We start from the raw sequence: 21,907 nt of genomic DNA on the forward strand, positions 1-21,907 counted from the left end.
ATATATCTTACTTGAGAAAAATGCAGTGCACTAACATTATTAATAATTATAATGAAACATTATAATTAAATACATATATACACAAATGCAAGTTAATAAAACATGTAGAATAATATTAACTGCATGGAATTTAGATGTGATTGATTATATTGTAATTAACTTCTTTTTATACTGGAATGTATTATCGTGGCCTTCTTTTTTTTTTCTATAACTAGAAAACAAGTTTTAATTATTTATTGATAAGTATGAAGATGTTCATAAATCAGAAAAGGCCAGCGCAACTGATAAGAATTATTGTAGTTTATTTTTCTAAGTTAATGAAATTTGTTCATTGCTAATTTTTATTATTACAGAATATGTTAATAATGCAACAGTTTTCCAGTTATACTATATTTATTGATATGTTTATAAGTATATGATTGTGAAAAAAGGTGATTTAAGTTCTTCTGTTTTCAGGCTTTGTTAAATTGCAGATTTTATTCTTGTTAGCCTATATTCCGTTTATTTTGTGTGATAAATTAAAGTCCAATACTTTTTGACAAACGAGCTATGTTTAATTTTTTTTTTCAATTTACCCAACAACGCTCCTTTTTCCTTGTTTGGTACTTCATCTTGAGCACCAAACTCGTCAAGAGTGATATTTTGTCTTAAATCAAAGCAAGACATAAGTTACAGAACTGCAATAGCTGCTCTAATTAACTTGAAAGTTGTATTAGCTATTGGCCAGCATAAATCTATAATTTTATAGCATAGTACATTTTTGCATACTCTAAAAAAAATGTTTAAATATCATCTGAGCTTAATCAGTATGCACATTTATACTACAAATTCCACAAAATATTTTGTCCAGTCAATTATTTTCTGACTCAAATGCACTTCTAATTAGTCCTAACTTATCAGATTATTTCTTTTCAACTTTAGTGTAATATTGTCAAAACCCACTGCATTTTAAAGAAACTTAATATTTTCAGACATGACAAATTTAAACTTTTTTGTGCAGAATTGTGTGCTCACAGATGATCAAGATTACAGTGAGTGCTTTTCTAATAACCAGCTAAATTTAATAAACCAAATAATGATATTATTTCTGACACATCCATTGCGTCGGTATAACAGTAACTGTTGCAATTTTGATGTAGTTAAAGATTACGTCTGTTTTTACACATTCAACAATTTTACTAAATATTCCTTTGTTTAGGAAACAATTCTATGATTCTACCTCAGTATTTTTTTTCATGCAAAATTAAATTATCAGAAAGAATGAATCAAACATTGTAAAAATTGTTTAGTATAATTTACATTTAAAACGGTACAAAAATTAGCAACATAGAACTTATTGAAACTTTTCATGGCAAACATTAGCCAAAAATTAATAACACTTAAGCAATTATTTTTTGCTTTCAGATAATGAGTTGACATCCAAGAGACAAATAATTTTGTCCATTGTCTTGTGCATATTTTTATAAGAATATCAGATTTCCATTTAGTGATCTTATTTTTACCAAAAAAAAGATTTTTTAAAAAATTATTTCAATACTTTCTTCTTCTACAGAAGTATTCAGATATCCTAACAGAAGTCAATGTCAACCAACTCTATCTGTCTCGCTATTCAACAAATTCTCTTTGATGGCAACTTTATTTTCATTACTATTTTCTATGTTTGCATCAATAATATAGCTGAAATATTTTAAGGGCATATTTATATTTAGAGCTTTTGTATCGTATCATAGCATCATTACAACATGACTTTAATTTGACAATGTTGTCCAAATTATCAAAAAAAAACAACTACATAAATTTCAAAAATAATATTTTTTGCCAGAAATTAAAAAAAAATGTTAAATGAATTTTACACAAATAGAAGAAAATTTTACAGAATGAAAATACTATGCGTTAAAAGATTAAATTTAAAGAATAACTACACAAAACAAGACCTTATTATTACTTAATATATAAAAATACTACAGGTATGTGGAGTTTACATGGCAAAAATGGATATCTCAATTGGTACTGAATTTATTACATCAAACAACTCATTATAGCAAGTGGTAGAGATGAAAGAAAATGTGGCCTAAAAAATAAAAAAAGACAAAAATAAAATGGGTGGCTGAAAAATAAAATGAAGTAAAATGCTGAAATATTTCACATCAACTGGGGAGACTTAATAATATCATCATAGTTCTGAACTCTTTACTTTCTTTTCTTCAAATATCTAATGGATGATTATTTCATATGTGGTAATCAAATTTTGAATAAATCCTCTACTCTAGATAGAAAATGTCAGAAGATACAGAAATATAATTTAATAAAAGCACTTTCAATATTGGCAAGGTCGATTGGAATATTATTAGACTCTTAAGTAGTGCGAATCTTTCTCTGGTTGCAATTTATCAACTACCTGTAATATAAAATAAATTCTACACGGCAACACAAGAATATTTCAATACATTTGGTTCAATATACATAAATATCATGGAAAAAATAACTATTGTGGCATTTATCAATTTACAACAGCAAAATGTAGACAATAGTATGATACTACAAATTGTCTGTCATCTTGTTTTAAGTGGAGTGTGTTCAGCAATTAGTAAACTATATTGATTATAAGAGAAATCTTACTATCCGTGTTTGAGATAACGATGATCTCTTTTAGCTTGGGAATTATGAAATTGGTTACTACCCTCATAGATCAGTTACCAGACAGGATCTTTTATGGGAAGCTGATTAGTATCTACTTTCTTAGTGATTCTCAGAGAAGTTGGTGACTAAACCTGTGGGCTTACAGAAGTTTTTTTCATTTTCAGCAGTTTCAAAAAATAGTCTTAATTAGGAGCTGATACCCTACTGGGTAATACCAAACCTAGTCAATCAACACCTAAAACAATAAAGTAGCTAAAATCTATTGCCCAGACCTTGATCGACATTCTACAAAAGGGTTTTTTTACTCATTTTGTAACCAAATAAGAGTGACCTCTCCATATCATCTGATTTTGAAGCCAGGATGCAGTTAAAGAAAATTCTATACATTCCACTTTCTGATACTTCTTTACTTTAAAGAATAGGATCAAAAATCCTATTAAAGATTCATGGGTTTAAGAAAAAAAATACCATATTTTATCAAATATGATTTTTAAAACAATATTACTTGTGCAATAAATTAACTATTTACTGTCATTATTTTGTTACCATTTTGTGTAAACAGTAATCTAAGAAAATAAAATATTGATTTGAATTTACTGTCTTCACAACTTTCTAAATAGTTTGTAAGCCATCTTTTACTCCTTCTTGTATCAGTGAATGTCTTCACAGTGTGATAACAAGAAGATTAAATGAATGTTATTATCAATGTGTAAATTCTGATAACAATTTTTAAATACAAGGACTGTCAAGAAAGTAACTTATGTTTTGAAATGAAAAATAGAAATTTTATTATATATATTTGAAAGGGACAATTTTAAATTATTTTTCTACATAGTTGTCATTTAAATCAAGGTACTAATCATAATGATGCACAAGTTTTTCAATTCCTGCTCTGTAGAAATCTGCTGCCTTAGATTTTTGGCACTCATCTTGCACAAAACTTGTGATAACCAAGCTTCTCTGATACAATTTTATGCAGTAAACTTCATGAAATTTGGGGGAAATGAAGCGAGAGTTCCATAATCATAATGTGGTGATTTTCACAAATTTTATCGTTGAATTTCATTGTCAGTTTATCAGTCACAAGGCTAGGCCGACCACTGCGGTCCTCATCATGAACATCGGTGTGGCCATTTTTAAACTGAATGCATCACTCCCTCACTCCACTTTCACTCATTATTCCATCTCCACACACCTCAGAAAGGTGTCAATGAATTGGTTTGAGGTTTTTTGCCAGTAAAAACCTACTCACTGAACATACCTCACAACTCGTGAGATTTTCTATTGAAGTGCACGTTTCAATAATTCATAACGAACAAAGTAGAAAAATCAGTTCACATGCTACGACAGCTTGTTGCATACTGAGTGTAGAAACGTTTTGACACCAAGATGGCAGTTCTATACCCACCAATTTCCATGCTAGGCAAAAATGTAAGTTACTTTCTGGACCGCCCTCGTACATATAACTTCATTAATACTTAAATATTATCTAAATAATTTTATTTAAACTGTTCATTTTTGACAGCTTAATTAGATTATAAGACTTACGTATAAAAGGAATAATTCTATAATTTTTAAACATCAGTATTTCTCAACCAGTTAATTGTTAACATAATGGATAACTTCATTACTGTTTATTTAGAACAAGTTTATGGTAACTAAAATGCTTCTCTATTGTTTTCCTATCCTAAAATTTTACAACACACTTAATTGTACAATATTTCAACAGAAATTGAAATATTCAATTTCATCTGCAGTAACGTTTTAATAAATTACAATTTTTTTAATGCATCTTTACTCATTTGGAGAAAGAATTAATTTGAGAAATGTTATTAATGATAAACTAGTAATCACCGATTTACTGTTCATTCTTCTGTTGTTACTATGTAATATTAAAGGACAGGAAACAAATGAGTTACAACTGTAAAACAAAGACATAAATATTTGTATAATGTATAATGTTGTGACCAGCTAAGAGGACAGTAGTTGACACACATCATAAATAGATTTATTGTCCAAATATCATTAAAATTGGTTTTATAACTTATATAAGATTATCTAAGAAAAACAGATTTAATAGTTCTTTTTTATCTTATATTTTTCTTTTTTAATTTTAATTATTAACAATAATTAAGATTTAAATTATGCAAAATAATGTAACTACAATGAAATATATATGTATATGCATTATCACAATCTGCTTTATTTTTATTTTGTATTTTTGTTATTAATTTCATTTCTATTCTACTCTTCATCATTATTACTGTTATTTTAATTTTTATGTTCTTCATATTTTATTTAACTATAGAAATTTTATGAAATGTTAATAGGTGTTTTATATATTTTAAAATTACTTTTTTAACACAAACAGGTTATTTGTATACCTATACATTCAAGTGGTAGCAAATTCCATCACCATTTCTGATTTCATTTACTAGTTTGCAATTTATAAATGTATGGTTCAATACAGTTTTATAAACTTAGAAGTGATTGTTAGCATACACAAAGATGGGAAATTCAAGACTGTATTGTTTACTTATGTTGAATAGTGTGTCTTTTGATTTAAAAAGTATAAACAGAACAGTTAAGTTTGTCAAAATTATAAAGAGTAATAAAGAATATTTCTTTTGTGATATCTGTTATTTTTGGTTTCATGAAAAGTGAACAGATTAAACTTTAACTCTATTTTCATACAGTACAATACAAGGTATAAGACCAAAAATTATTGAAATTCAGTTCTAAACATGAGGTAATTAATAATAAAGGGTCTTTCAAATTGAGCAAAAGGGTCTTTTTTGAGCACTCAAAAAATTGAGTTTGTGGTGGTGATGATGATATTTTAAGCATCATTTGTTTTCAGTAGTTTATGACAAGTCATCATGGAATGCTACATGCCTCAACAATGTTCACAAATTGTAAAAATTTAATATCAAAATATGGTGTTTGTTACACCTACGGATCATCGAGCTCTTTGTAATATTTATGGTGAGTATAATCGGACAAAGAAAAGCACACAATATCATATGGTTAAAAAATTTGAAGAGAATTTTCTCTTCTTGATATTGAAACACCAATTCACAAAATGAATGCAAGGCAGCAAGAGGATATTGCTGCTGTAAGTGCAAGAATTCGTGAAAATCAAAATTTATCAATTCATATTGTTTACACGAATTGAGATTTTCTTCAACAACAAGGTGAATTTTATATCAAGATTTTGGTCTACATCCATACAAGATTAAACTAACACGAATTAAAGCCACAGGACCAATATTTCCATAGACAGTTTGCTGATGACTCCACAGCAGCTTGAAGTAGACATAAATTTTCATTTCCATATCTGGGATGATTCCAGTCTATAAATGATTCAACAGTAACCATTACATCTGAAAAAAAAATCATTGTTCAACATGCATTACAGGCTGGTGGCATCATTGGACCATTTTTTTTTTAAATTACCAAAGAGATTATAGAATTTCGTTTTACTGTAATTATATTATAGTAAATGATGAACATATTGAGCTATGATTCATGATTTTTTGTTAGCAAATTTGGAAATTTTGATTTGAATGAGATATGGTTTCAACAGGATGGTGCCACATATCACACAGCTGCTGAAACAATTCAGTTACTTTTTCAAAAGTTTGACGATTTGATAATTTCACAAAATGGTAAAATCAATTGGCCACCAATATTGTGTGATTTGACTCCCCTAAACCTTTTTCTTTGGTATTATGTCACAAGTCTACAGCAACAAATCACTTTAACGACTGATGCCTTGAAAGCAAATATTCGACACACTATTAGAGGAATTCAAGCTGATTGATGTGAAAGAGTCGTGCAACATTTTGTTGATATAGTTGGCTATGTCAAGCAAAGCCATGAAGGCCATATGAATGATATTGTTTTTTGAATATCATGTAATATTTTAAGCTTCAAAATAAAAATAAAAAACTTTGGTTGATATTACACATACATTGTTTTATAGCAATTCTATTTTTTGCACTGAATACGAAAGACCTGTACAAAAAAAAATTTAGGAAAGAAACAAATATAAACTACAAATAAATATTAAGAGACGTATCTGTTGCTGGAAACCAAATTGAAGTATAAAAAAAAAAAAAAAAAAAAAAAAAAAATATTTTTCAAATAAAACTTAACAACCTAGGTGACATTTTTAATAGTTATTCTTACCATATTATACATATTCTAACTAAATGTATTAAGGAGTAACTTTTAGAATTTCTGCCAGACTCAAATTTCAAACTATAATAAAACAATCACAAACAATACTGTATCAACAGTAGAAATATAAAAAGATTAAATACAATTAGCATGGGACAGTTAAACAATTCTTCAACAAATGATACTAGAAGATTAGGCTGGATAACTCCTAAAGTTCACAAAATAAGCTATCTAAAGTGCTGAACAGTAGTCTATAAATTCAGTTTATTAGATATCTTAAAAACCTTGCTTTAGAGTACCCCACAAAATAAAGGCAAATAATTTATAATGCAAAATTAGAATACTTCAAAGGCAAAATACAGCAGATAGAAACATTTTTTTGAAGTCTGTGTAAAACAATATTAATTCAGGAAATAATATTTCAATCACAAACCAATTTTAACAAGAAAAATCCGGAAACATTAAGGGAGGCAAATAAGTTTCAAATTCTCTAGATACTCAATTGTTTACCTAAATACTGAAGAGAAAATCCACAGCATAATTAAATAAAAATGTTTTCTGGAAAGCTCATCAGTATAAAACCATGTCTATTTATGCAACCTTACACAGAGTAAAAAAAAAAAAAATAGTTCATCTACATTTAATACATCATACATACTAGAGTTATGTTAATTATTAAACAGAAAATAAATAACAGATAGAGAAATGCTATACATCATTAATGGGCATTGCTAATTACAATGTTCCAGTCAAATGTTAAGTATTTTACTTATTGACAAAACATAATATGTTCAGAAAGAAGTCTGTAGGTCTAGGAACTAACAGTTGTAATAACAAAATTACATTTAACAATATTTCCAACAAAAAAAATTAAATATTAGTATTTATCAAGAAATGATAGAATAATTGAATTGGGCTTCAACAATAATTAAAATCAAATGAAACAGATGTACTTGCTAACATTTTGCGATATCTATGTTGATAATAGTCTATAATTTCATAATAATAAATTATGTAATAGATTAAGTAGCACAGTTTTTATTAAGAAAAAATGGCAGCAAATTAAAATTTTTAAATAAAAAAAAAAAAAATGGAATATTCTAATCCCATATACAGAATATGGTTTAGTTTTTGGGGTGGGGCAGGAAATACCAACAGATTCTCTCATTATAGAGATACTAGCTAAGCAGTATACAACTGCCAATCTCTATGGCAGAATGAAGAGGTCCCGGCCTTTCATCCAGAAGATTCTGGGTTCAAATCCTAGAAAGCTTGTCCTTTATTATATACAAAAAAATTCATTTTTCATCAAAAAAAGTATAACGATTGGGCATCAGCATTTATTTACAAGTATTAATAAACAAATAAGCCAAATCTTACGTAGTGTTAAAAATAATTAAAGCTGTTTTATTAATAATCCATTCTATTTCAAAAAGAAAGTTTTTTATCTTCAATGTTTTTAGGAAAACTTGATAACATTTTCATTACAGACTATGAAAGGGCAGGGAAAGTAGTTGGCAATGAGAACAGGTTGATCGTGAGCGTTATACTAACCTTTAAATATCATTGTCATAACTGACCTAAAAGTCACTAGATACAATCCAAGGTTTTTATTTAATTTAAAAAAAGGAATATTCATATAACCCCAAATTATTTTAACTGCCATTGGAGAGAAAATTATCTTTCTTTTAGGCATTGATATTAAGGGCACAGAAAAGAATATCAGAGTTTAAAGCCATTTAATATTTCTAACTGTAATTTACAGTAATGAAACACAAGTAAAATGAAAGAGCAACTCTTACAGTTTTCCCTACTAGTGTTCAATGCAACCACCTTTTGTTATGTGGCACACATCTAACCAACAGAAGATTTGTCCTGTACTTTAACAGCGTGTCTGGAATAATGGAGGCAACAACTGCTTCAATCCTATGCCTCAAACTGGGTAAATCAATAGGGAGTGGAGGCACACACACAGGATCATTTAAAAAAAATCTCAAAGGAAAAAATCATATTTGCTATCCCTTAACGGTCTTTCACAAATGTTTTTTTAAACTGCAGCAACAGCTGCTCTATTTTAATCAACATTACTTCAAATCAATCTCTGAGGCTTTAGCTTTATTTCTACAAGTATTTTTCTTTGTTGAGTTGTTTTTTACAAATACAACTGCTAGTATTTGATGATGTTCAGTTCAGATGATGAATACTGTTATTTCTATGTAGTTGATGCTTTTTATTGTTTGTTTTGAAATTTGTAACAGACAATGAACAGGGTATATATCAAGTGAAATTCATGAGCTATTATATAATTGAAATAAACTCTGATTTGTAAGTAATCAGTGACTATTAATATTTCTATTGAAGCAATCTCTACTGATTATTCACACAGTGATAAATATGTAGCTTCATTCTGATAACAAAAATAATGACCTAGCTGAACAATATTGAATGATTTAGAGTCTTATCTAAGAAATACTGTAGGAATCAAAAGAATTTTAAGTTAGGAATCTAGGCATCTAAAATATACACTCCACAAATAAAAATCCTTTTTGAAAAGTATTTTTTTACTAATACTATTTAAAATCATTTATTTAATGAAAAAAGGCTCAGAGAATTTGAAAAGATTTTCAAGACTGCAAAGACAGGTAGATGTAGTATCCATAACTAAAATGTTTTTTGAATTATCTGTATGGGAATAACTTAAAAGAAAAATATTCATTACTAGGAATACTTCTTTCTCAAAATCCATATGCATTTTTCCTGCTAAAATGTTTATAAAAAAATTCAAATGCTTAGTTCCATGTTCCACCAAAATTCTTAACAAAATAAAACAATAAACAACAATAGAGGCCAGACAGGCTATTATCCAAAGTATAAATACAGATTTCTAATGATTTATGAGGCATATTTATAAAGTAAGGTCTGTCAGCTTATATTTAAATATTAGTGGGTCTGAACACAGTTTCATGCATGCAGGGCCATCTATCAGCTATTTATGAAGCCACTACAGTTGTTTTGATTCAGTAATTGTTCGCCTGCCGGTGAATGCAGATCACAATGTCTGTGACAATTGCTTCTCCCACCAATTGTAAAGTGCACACTGTGATTTGATTTTTGTGTGCAAAAGAATCTTCAGCTACTGAAATTCATCAGGAGTTGTGCCTGTATGGATCTACAATATGTATGGATCAGTATGTACAGATGTATGGATCTACAGTAATGAGTGAAGGAAAGATTAGACAATGGTGTCGAGACTTTAAAAATAGCCGCACAAATGTGTATGACAAAGAGTGGCGTGGCAGGACCAGCATTCAGATTAATGAAATTGTTGCAGAAGTCAATCAAAAACTATGATGTAATCGGCAATTGACGATTAGTGCTTTGGCTGATGAATTTCTGCGTGTTGAATGCACCTCTATCTAGACGATTGACACAGTAAAGCTCAGATATCACAAATCGTGTGCAAGGCGGTTACTGAAAATACTCACTGACCAACACAAAGAGCAAAGAATATGCAGTGGACAAGCATTTTTGGACTGCTATTGACAAGATGGAGATGATTTATTTTCCCACATTGTTACGAGCAACGAGCCATAGATACCTACACCAACATATAATCGAAACAACAGTGGTGCTATTTAAGTTCCTCAAAACTGAAAAAGTTTAAACAATCTCCATACTAGAGTTGAAAATTGTTGGCTACCGTTTTTTGGAACGAGAAGTGATCATTTTTGTTGATTTCATGGATGTTAATCAACAATTACAACTAATGTGTACTGCAAAATGCTCACCAAACTGAGATGTGTGATCCAAAATCGATGAGGCAGGAAACTGTCATCTGATGTAATCCTCTTTCATGATAGCATCCTCACACCGCTGCCGTAACCAAGAAGATTCAAGATTTTCATTGAAAACTTTTTGACCACCCTCCCTCCATACAGTTCCAACCTTCCACCTAGTGACTACTTCCTCTTCTTGCATTTGAAAATGTGGCTTGGTGGACAACGATTTGAAAACGATGAGGTACTCAAGACTGCTGTTGTCCACTGGTTCAATTCCCAGACGACGAACCTTTATGCAGAGGGGTTAAAGAAACTGGTGCAGCATTACGAAAAGTACTTAGAACTGAATGGTGATTGTGTGGAAAAGTGAAGTAGATATATAGTAAATGAAAAACCTTTACTCACGAGTTAATTTTTTTAATGACCAAACAACTCTTACTTTATGAATATGCCTTGTATTTCTCATTTTTTTATAATCACAAATTTATCAGTCATAGAAAATACAGTAAACTCGACTTAATATGCTCAGTGATAAAATGATTCTCTGCTTAAAATGTGACATTTTACCAATTTCCTAGACCAATAAGACAGAACACATGTATATATTTCTACTTAATATACTCAGTTCCTAATATGTTTTCTGTTTTGTATCTGATAAATTAAATTTAACTGTTATGTAAGGCTATTTAGCAATTTATATTGTGTCTCACCAGAATTTTGCCGTATTTCTCCCTAAACAGTCGGATAATGATTCACGATATGTGAATTTGAGCTGACGTAATGTGTGATCCTCTTGTTGTTCTGCTGAGTATGAACTATTTGAATTGGTTTTCTTTCGTAAATGTATTTTTTTAGCATCAGTCATAAAATTGGTGTAGGGTAACATGAGCAGCATTAATAGAAAAGCATTATCATAATGATAAATAAAAAGTTTTAAATAATAATAATTTTTTAAGTAAAAACTCAAACTATTAGATATCTTAACATTCCTGATTTCACATCAAGAACAATTAAAAAAAAAAAAACAAAAAGAGATTTAGGAAGGTAGAACAAAAAGAAAGAGAATTAAGAACTTGTAGATACAAGCAGTTAGAAAAAGTATTATTGAAATGGTTTCAACAAATCCATAGCTTATATCTGCCAATGAATGGGACACTGTTAAAGAAAAAACACTGTAAATAGCAAAAGAACTCCAAATTGCTGATTTCACTGCATCTAGTGGTTTGATAGACAAATTCAAATCGTGACACAGAATTGAATATCCTCAGATCTCTGAACAAAGTTTCTGCGTCATGGAAAAATAATACTTTGCTTAAGGTCTACACAGCTCGCGAAATGTTTTTAATGCAGATGAATTAGGTCTCTTTTTTAAAGTGATGCTAAATCAGTCCTTGGTTTAAAAAATCACAAATGTGGAGACAAACAGTAAAGAAAGACTTGTGTTTTAGTTTGTACTAACCCAGACAACTAGTCATAGAAAAGGAAAATTACAAGGGTGTTTTAAAAATGTTTAAATATTCCTGTGTGGGTATGCTAACCAATGTTGAGGTTGGGTGAGTTGTGAATGCTTTTCTTTGTGGGCTGAAGAACTGAATACAATGTTTCAAATACAAAACCGGAAAATTCTTCTTTTTACTGTTAACTGTACAGCACATTCAACAGATCTCCAACTATCAAATGTAAAAATTGTTTTTCTAACTGCCAATGGAACAGGTCATCTACAGTCTATGGACAAGGGTGTAATTAAAGTAGTGTAAAAGGAGTATTGTAAGAGACTGGTCTAATTTTATTTACATTCTATGGATTAAGGTTTATCTTTTCCCAGTGTAATTGTTTTTCATGCAACGCATTTCATCACTGGGATGCAGTCACCTCCAAAGTTATAGAAAACTGTTTCATTAAAGCTGGAGTAAAGTGGCCAAAAGAATAAGAATTTGTAACTGACAGTGCTGATGTTGAAAACACAGTAGAAGAGGATGCTGATATGAGTTTATGGAGTATGCACCAGTTGACAATGACGTACTAATATGCGAGGAGATAACATTGCAAGAAATGATACAAGTGATGAGCAACGAAGAAAGTGATGGTGATGAAGATGATGAGCCTGTGCCACCTCGAACATTAACAGCTGCTGTGTTAGAAGCTGTTAGTTAGGTTAGGCATTATGTTTTCAGTATGTCTGACTTACTGAACAATACTATATACAAAATACATTTTTTTTGAAGCTTTAATTTTGAATTCACATTTTAAAACGGTGAGGCAAAGCAAGATTGATGGCTCTTTTAAAATATGTAATGGAACATTCTGATCTTTGTTACAGTTATTCAGTGATGTGTTTTTCTAATTAAGTGTGCGATGTTCAGAAAAAAGGTGTGTTATGTGTATATACTTATCCTTACATGTAATTATAATTACTGTCATTAATATTTGCTAATATAATGCTGTATGTTAAAACATTAATACACTACTGCACCCAATAAAGCATTATCTTAAAATTGCCTTAGCTAAGACAATTTTCCACCTAAGACGCTAATTTGCGTTGGACCTGTGAAAATCGTAATAAGTGGGGGGAGTTTACTGTATGGTAATGAAAAATCTGGCATATCTTCTACAACCAGTACCCGATAAAAAAAAACACAGGTATGGTTAACAAATTTTTAAAGTGTAAAACAGCCAAAGCATTTTTATAGTACAAATATCACTGTAAAGCTTCTTATTAAAAGAAAGTAATGCTAAATTTTAAAAAACACACAGTCTTCTTGATAAGCATTATTATTTATTCAAAAAAACATTTGTTTAATTATCACTTACACAAATTTTTATATTACAAAAAACAATTCTTATAAAAATATCAAAGACCTAACAACTTCAATAATAAAGGAAAACCTCAGTGTAGAGAAAGGCATTTCATTTCAAAAGAAGCAAAGAATTATTTGTAGGCTATAAACAAAAAAGATTATTTGCTTAATTTATTATTCTGATTATCATCAGAAGATAAAATTATCTGTACTCCAATGGGGCTGAAGACGTTAAATGTGAATTAATCCACAAATACAACTTCTCAATGAATTAGCTACATACAAAATGATAAATCTATCCATCATGTTTCATTCTTTCAACTGGCCAACTAAACACTACCGAGGAAATTTTGTATAAAATTCTTTATTACAAACCCCATACTCACTGTCTATCTATTATAAGAAAGGTTTAAAAAAAGAATCTTCAGGGAATTGGGAATGTTGGGGGATTCACTGTTAGCATTATAGAAGAACTGTAAAAGTTAACAAGTGATAAAATTGAAAATTCTAATAAACCTATGAAGCCGTTTTGAAGAAACATATCAATTGCAGCGTCCATAAAACTAATCTAAGAACGTGCTCAGATGTGATACTTAAGTAATGCAATGAGATGATACCTACATAATGCACAAAATCACATCAAAATCAGCCCACCAGTTTTAAGAAACACATAACTGCAGCACCCGCTGGTGGCCTATAACTGTATAAAACATGTCTAAGAACCTGCTTTGAAGTGATATCTATGTAATGCAAAAAACCACATCGAAATTGGTTCGGTAGTTTTTGAGGAAAACAATAACACACACACACCCATATACAAAACCTCTTATTCGCAAACGCATATACCATCAAAATTCCGTCACGGGTAAAAAAACAATGTTGTAAACAATGTCCCTCGATTCAAAAAACATCAGGATGTACACAAAATATCAAGATAAGAAGAAAAGTTCAACATTGACAAGTTCTAAATTACAAAATTTTTCAATGGCTTCATTTACATTTTTAATTAAAAAAGGTATCTTTACAGAGTTAAATAACATAATTCAAAAAATTATAAAACAAAGCTTTTACCTAAATATTAACAATATACAACCTTTAATAAAATTTAAAAAAAATAAATAATATAATTTAATGTCAAAAAATCTAGTTTGTTCCAAAAATTTAAATCAAGATTATTTCAGATTACTATGGTTAGTTTATTCTTCTACCTGATAAATTCTATTTAAAAAAAAAATAAAATAAAAAACATGAGTTGTTAAGACACTAGTCTATGCATGAACACTTTTCACTCAACACCCACATGTTCCTCTTGGAACCATAACATTTAGTACACTCTGTGCAATATTTAAACTAGACTAGTCCAAATCCATGTCAGACACCACATGCTGTTACTAACATGAATGAAAAAACTTTTATCTTTACTGCTTGGCATTAAAACTGTGTTAATAAAATTGACATTTTTTTATACATGGATTCATATTTTAAATCAATTAAGAAAATAACCTGCTCTTTTTTATGACAAATTTCTAATCTAAAAAATTATCAACAAATTGAAAAAAAATTTAAAAGCTCTAATAAAATTCATAAAATAACTTTCTACTGGAATTCCAGAAGATTGTGATTAGTGCTTAGTAGAATTAATATTTCTGAGGTAAAAGACACAAAATAAACAGTTTTTGAAAATACCAAAAACTCCACTGCATGTTAAAAAAATATAAATGTTACATATTACTGAAAGAGGCTCATTTATGAAATACAGAAAAAGAATTGGTAAAGCATAATACATTATATTATTTATACATGGAACCTTTCTATTCAGAGTAGAGAATCTGCAAAGCACTTTTAAAAAACTAATTCTGTATTTGAATTCTGTAATCCTGAAAGAATTAATATCTTTTTTGTAATTAACTATTTAGATCAAAATAGAAATATATATGGGTAGGAGATGAACAGCTGATTCTACTTTTGGTAAATATGACGATCACAGTGAATATGACTAGTTTTTCAAAAATGAAAACATTATTACACTATCTTGTTACAAGATTACATTATTGTATTTATTTTTTATTAAATTATTATTACTATTTTTTTTTTAATTTTATGTTTAATTAATTATATCATTTTAAATAAAATTTAAATGACAAACAGTAATGAAAGAGATTATTTCATTCCTACCAGGTATTATTTTTTTTTCTTCATCTTTTATAACCACACAGGACGACTAGTCAATCAATTATCAAAATCTCATCAAAGGGACTGTTCAAACCTTGCAGTTCTCCCAGTACTTTTTCATACATTCCAATCTATGTGTCCTTTCTGCTGTTGAAAATGTTCATGTTGTGAGTTTCTATCTTGCGAGTGTGAAACAAGTGTTTCTGTCCTTGATTTTTTTGTTTAATTTTATCTTTTCTGTAGTCTACAGGTCTAAGGACAATTTCCTTCTGATCCTCTTTTAAGCTGTTTCAGAAGTCTTGAATCTTGCATCCTCATGATGTGTCAAAAGAATCCTGTCTCCTCTTATGCATGGTATCAAGTGATGGGTTCAAACTCTTTGTACACAATGTTGTTGGGCATGATCCACCACTGCCCGTCTTTCTGGTACTTTTTTTATGCAGGTTCTTCCAACTCTTTTTTCGATATTCTGAAGTCTGTTGGTCTTCGATTGTTCGTTTAAGTGGAAAAGCGTTTCTGCTGCATATGTGGCTTCTGGTTTTATAACTGTGTTGTAGTGTCTTATTTTTGCATCTATGGATAGACATTTTTTACGGTAAGTGTACCAGGTTAATTTTTTTGCTCTAGCTAGTTTGTTTTTTCTTATTTGGATTGAAGTTTTTTCATTTAGTTTGTTATTATTTCTCTGAGGTGTTTAAATTGGATTACTATTTTGACTTTAATACAGTTCATGTTTACTTCTTTTAACTACGTTGGTTTTTAGGGCATAATTTCTGTCTTTTTGAATGATATTTAGAGGCCAATTTTATTTGTAATGTTTTGAAGTTCTAATAATATCTGTGTTTTTGCTTTGTCGATGTAATTTGCTAGCAGTGCCAAGTCATCGACGAAACCAAAGCAGTCTGTTTTGATTTTTATTTTTGGGGGTATTTTTTGAGCCACTTCTTCCTTATTACCATTTCCAGAGTGCATCTGAATAATAGCAGTGAGAGTCTATCACCTTGGCAGTCCTGTTTTGATCTCAAATGGTTCTGAGAGTTTGCCTCTGAATTTCATTTTTAATTTACTGCTTGTGGGGGTAAGTTTTATATTTATTAATTTAGGATGTAGTCTGAGGAATATTAAAATTTTTAGAAGGGATTCTCAGTGGGCTTTCTTAAAGTCTACAAACGTTATCACCATGTCTCTGCTTCTTTTTTTGTTGTAATCCATTATTAGCTTGAGACTCATGATCTGGCCTGGACAGCTCCACCAGGGTCTGAAACCTCCCTGGTATTCTCCTAGTTCTTTCTTAAGTTGTAAACCAATCCTGTTGAAGATGATTCTTTAAAGAATTCTATCTGTTGTATCTAGAAGTGAGATTCCCCTGTAGTTGTTGGGTCTGTTTTGTCCACTTTTTGTGTAGCAGGTTTGATGAGGGTTGTTGTCCAGTACTCTGGTAGTTCCTCTTTGATCTAGAAACTGTTAATGAAGGGCGATTTTTGCCGGTCTTCCTGCATGTTTCCAGATTTCTACAAAGGTCTGATCTTCTTCTGCTGCTTTGTAAATCTTTATCTCACCCAGTTCTTGGTAGACTTCTTTTATTGTGGGAGAGTTGATGATTTCCAACGGTGTTGTTACTGGGGTGTTGGTGTCAAAGTTTTGGAGTTCTATCAGTTTTTCTTAATTTAGGAATTTGTTGAAATATTTAGCTACGATTTCTGCATTGACTTTATTGTTAAGGGTCAGATTATGATTTTCATCCTTCATTAGTAGGGTTGGGGGTTTGTATTTTTGGAATTGTTTTTGAAGGTTCTGTGGTCGTCTCTCGATTGAATTTTGTTGAATTTTTTTCTATTGATTTCGATTTCAGTGTGTCTTATGGTATTGGCTTTTTATTTTCCTTAGGGTTTAGGTGGTTTCTTTTCTTTGTTTGACTAGATTTGAGAAGGATGTTTCTGATTTTTGGGATTGATGTAATAGCCATGCTTGATGTCTCTTCTCCACTGTTTCATCACATTCACTGTTCCACCATAGATGCTTTTTACAGGGTTTTATTGGAGCCAATTCTTCTGGGATCTGTTTAAGGTTGTTGACTATGTAGAGTTTATCTGTAACTGTATTTTTTTTCAGTTGGTAATTTTGACTCTTGATTACTTAGGTAAGGTCTATTTTTCTTTTAGTTTTAGGGGTTTCGTTTTGTTGATTCCATTGGGAAATGAATTAATTTTAATTTTGACTACATAGTGATCTGAACTGCGTCTACTCCAAGGAGGACCTTTTGTGATTAAGACCTTTTATGGTTAACTGTCAAGGGCTCAGCTGTGGTAGGACTAGGTCTCCAGTTACAACTCTAGATGTGATCTAGTATGGTGATAGTGGGACACAAACTTCTCCTATTTGTTCCGAATACAACCTGACGCACCTCATGGAGATTTGATCTGCCTTTGTTAAAGTTATTTTGGAGAAAAGTTAAAAAGTCCGATCCTAACATTACGCCCTACCAGATATTTATTGTAGAATTAAAATAAATCTATTAAAAAATTATGATTTTTATATTCCTGAAAAAATTATATTTTTGGACAAAGTTCTTACATATATAAACTTTTTAATTATTATTAAGTAACTTATGCATAGACCCACCGGGTTGGTCTAGTGGTTAACGTGTCTTCCCAAATCAGCTGATTTGGAAGTTGAGAGTTCCAGCGTTCAAGTCCTAGTAAAGCCAGTTATTTTTACACGGATTTGAATACTAGATCATGGATACCGGTGTTCTTTGGTGGTTGGGTTTCAATTAACCACACATCTCAGAAATGGTCGAACTGAGAATGTACAAGACTACACTTCATTTATACTCATACATATCATCCTCATTCATCCTCTGAAGTATTATCTGAACGGTAGTTGCCGGAGGCTAAACAGGAAAAAGAAAGGAAGAAGTAACTTATGCATATAACAAATATTATAATTTATACAAAAATAATTTACAAATGCTACATGAGCACATTTAAGAAAACAATTGCTAACATATTTCAATAAAACATAGCAATCTAAAAATAATTCTAACACAAATGCTTACCAAAATGATGGCTTGTTATCAACTGATGAAAATTTCATAACCTTTTTTTTTAACAACTTTACGTTTTACTTTCATCAGATCAATTTAATCTTGTTTCAACATTATAACTATCACCACGCATTTCTTGAACTTTCATTTCCATCGTTTCTAAATTTGTAATTGTGCTAAACTAGCTTTGTTTAATATTTTAATTAGGGTTATTCTCATCATAACTAACTCATATATTAGATGTTAAATTGGCTTTGTTTGCTTCTTCACATATCACTTTTTGAGAAATCAAATTTCGTTTTGTGAGGCTGGCCAACCAACCATAAGAAGCGCAGAAACCTGTTATGCCCAAATCTTTGGCAAATCCAAGAGCAGCTTCTTGTATCATCACTCCAGAAATATGAGCTTTTAATGCAAGCATTTTATGAACCCAAATTAACGTGGCACGATTTATTTCTTCATAGTTAGTTTTCCGAGCCTTTCTTCTTAACTCTGTATTCTCAATTTCAGACCGCCGAAGAAGTTCAGTTTTCCTATTCCGTATGTTATTAACAGTAGTCTTACTAATTCTAAAAAACTCGGCAGCTTTTCTTGCACTGTTATTTTCTAAATATTGAATAACTTCTATCCTTTTTTGTAAATTTAACTCATTATACTTTTTTGATGCTACAGAAAAAAACTAAAAAAAAAAAAAAAAATTAGTTAATATTTTCTATTAATAAAATAGTTTATAATTTTTATTACTACTAATTTAAAAAGTCTTTGAAAAACACTTACCTATGCATAGCACTAATAACTAATTAACATGAATATTAATTTAAATCTAAGCCTTAGTAGATAATTAATTATTTGGCAAAACACAGAACTTAGTACATATTCAAATTAAATTTAGACTAGATTGTTCAGATGTGTAGGAGAGACAAAATATAAAAATGTTTAATTTACATTATTAATTTAAAATATTTACATTTTTAAGTTGTAATACACATATGGTGTTCCATTGTAAACTTCACCACTGCAGTGAATATTATAAAATCAGGATATAATGCAGGATCAATAAGCAAATTATTGAAAAACAGACTAATAATTTTTGTTTGAGCAATTACACCCAAAAAATAAAGTAGGAAATATTATAAGCATATTTATATACTACTAAATGCGCAATATAAATTAAAAAAATTGTGCACAGAACTGAAGTGAAAGTTATAATGAAAAATAGTTTTGTTTTTTTGCAGCAATCTGATTATTTATCTATTTGCATCGCCTTGTACGTAATACATTTAGTTTTGAGTTCTCAATCAATCAGTCATGTTCAGTACAGTCTACTTATTTATGTCACATTTTTTATTGACATTTTATTTTGAACCTTCAAGCATATATCTCTCAGCTCGACTGATAAATGTACAAATAGTACTGATAAAAACAAAATTTCTTGTTTTTTTATAAAGTCAAGTGTGTTGATCTAGCCAGAATTAAAAATTTTGACCAGCATAATTTGAATATGCATTTGATATTTGGCAAAGCATCATCTTAAACAAAGCTTTTTAAATTTATTGCCAGTTAGTCAAACAGCCAGTGAATGTTAATTTTAACCAGTTACAATAATTTTTATTCAGAAATGTTAGATGAAAGAATGTAGAAATTAGAATCTAACTTATATAACAGCTTGAAGCAGTATAATTCTGACTGAAATCCTTAAGCTGTTGCCATGAGGGATTCAATTCAACGGCAATTTTGTAAGGAAATCAGAAGTTAGTCTGACAGTAGTTTGCAATGATAGTAATGATATTGACAGAGAATAGTGCATTAAATTAACTGATCATCATGATAGTGAATGGTTTGAAACATTATTTTTGACAAAATTTCATGTTATCCCAAAGAACAAGGATGACGAAAATTTTGCTGGGATTACAGGATTCAGTAAGACGATGATGTGAATATCGGCTCTGAAGCCAGTAATTCAGAATAATATTTTAGTCAGTAAAAGAAAAATCTATCAGTATTACGCATATAAACAGCAATGAAATTGTTTGACTTTATTCATAATATAATTGTTGTGTTCAATTTATAAATGCTTTTATTTTATATTCATTTGTCTTTACATTCATTTGTCTTTTCTATTACCCTATGTCTAATATTTATTTTATAACAGAAGATCAACAGTAAAATATATGTAAAACTTTTTTAATAATTTGTAACATTCCATGATAATTTATAACAACAATCTGTGTATCGCCATTTCATTATAAATAACGGTAATCATACAATTTAGATTAAGACAATAAATAGAAATAATAATAATAAATAATAAATATTAATAATATATATAATATGGAATACAGGAGAGACTGAAACAACATTGCTTATATTATGTACGAAAACCATAAAATAACTTCCCATTCCATAATTTAACAGTACTCGCCAGGATTGAAATTATTAAACTGCACAACCAATGTATTTAACATGGTAGTTCAGGTAAGAGCTGCTTGCCTAACGGAAAACAAGTAATTAACTGATAAAAAATTATTGTAATATAATTTGATAAAAAGTTATTTATAACAGCAAAAAAATAATTAGTCTGATAAAAAAAAAAATAGACGCTATACTTCATAACTTATAAATGATACCTGAATAAATGAAGAAAAAGATATTTCTTTTTGAACATTATTCTTAGTAATTTCTACTTTTTTATTACAGGAAATGTGATATTCTCTGTTTTAGATAATAATAAATATGAAGTATCTTTTCTTATCATAGACTGAGAAACTCTGAAACCTAAGAGACCACTAGTATAAAACTCAAATTTTAGAAACTATAGGAACTTAGATAATTCTTCTAGTAAGATTATTAGTATCAGCAACTAAAATGTTCACAAAGTTAAATGGAAATGTTAATTAAAAGCAAAAAAAGACGATGTTAAAATCTAGAGTAAGCATAACACTACTGAAAGTATACAAAAGGCCTGCATTAAGGGCTTGACAAAAGACACAAGAATCTCTCTTACCAATATAAATAATACTTCCTTTGCTTAAAAGTGAAAACTATCCTTAAATTTTGTGTTCCTGTATGACTTACTATTTCTAATAATATTACTGAGCGATTCACAAAGGACTTCACAACTTTAAAAGCATATAAATATTTACTGAGATAACTTATAGATTCGGTTGAGGTCTCATTTAATAGCAAAACACATAAAGTTTTGACTCATAGTTCACTAGTACCAAATTCGAACACAAGTGCTGTCACTAGTGTTATTAAAAATGAATATATTTGCTGGTGCAGATTATGTT

At 29.6% G+C, this 21,907-nt stretch overlaps 1 protein-coding gene across 8 annotated transcripts in view; it reads right to left on the bottom strand.

Annotated features, from left to right (window-relative positions):
- Nucleotides 1-5,902: 5,902 nt before the first annotated feature.
- Nucleotides 5,903-21,907, bottom strand: part of LOC142320218 (uncharacterized) — a 69,215-nt gene continuing 53,210 nt past the window's right edge. For 7 of the 8 annotated variants that reach the window (XM_075357914.1, XM_075357952.1, XM_075357924.1 and 4 more), the window contains one exon: nt 18,495-19,296. In XM_075357914.1, the coding sequence (XP_075214029.1) occupies nt 18,847-19,296 (450 nt within the window). In that variant the 3' untranslated portion in view covers nt 18,495-18,846. Of the gene's footprint in view, nt 6,024-18,494; nt 19,297-21,907 lie in introns of those variants that run through there. The other variant, XR_012755318.1, reaches the window with a different exon arrangement.

Source organism: Lycorma delicatula, chromosome 1 (genome assembly GCF_047948215.1).
Source record: "Lycorma delicatula isolate Av1 chromosome 1, ASM4794821v1, whole genome shotgun sequence".
In the NCBI taxonomy this organism is placed as follows: Eukaryota; Metazoa; Arthropoda; class Insecta; order Hemiptera; family Fulgoridae; genus Lycorma; species Lycorma delicatula.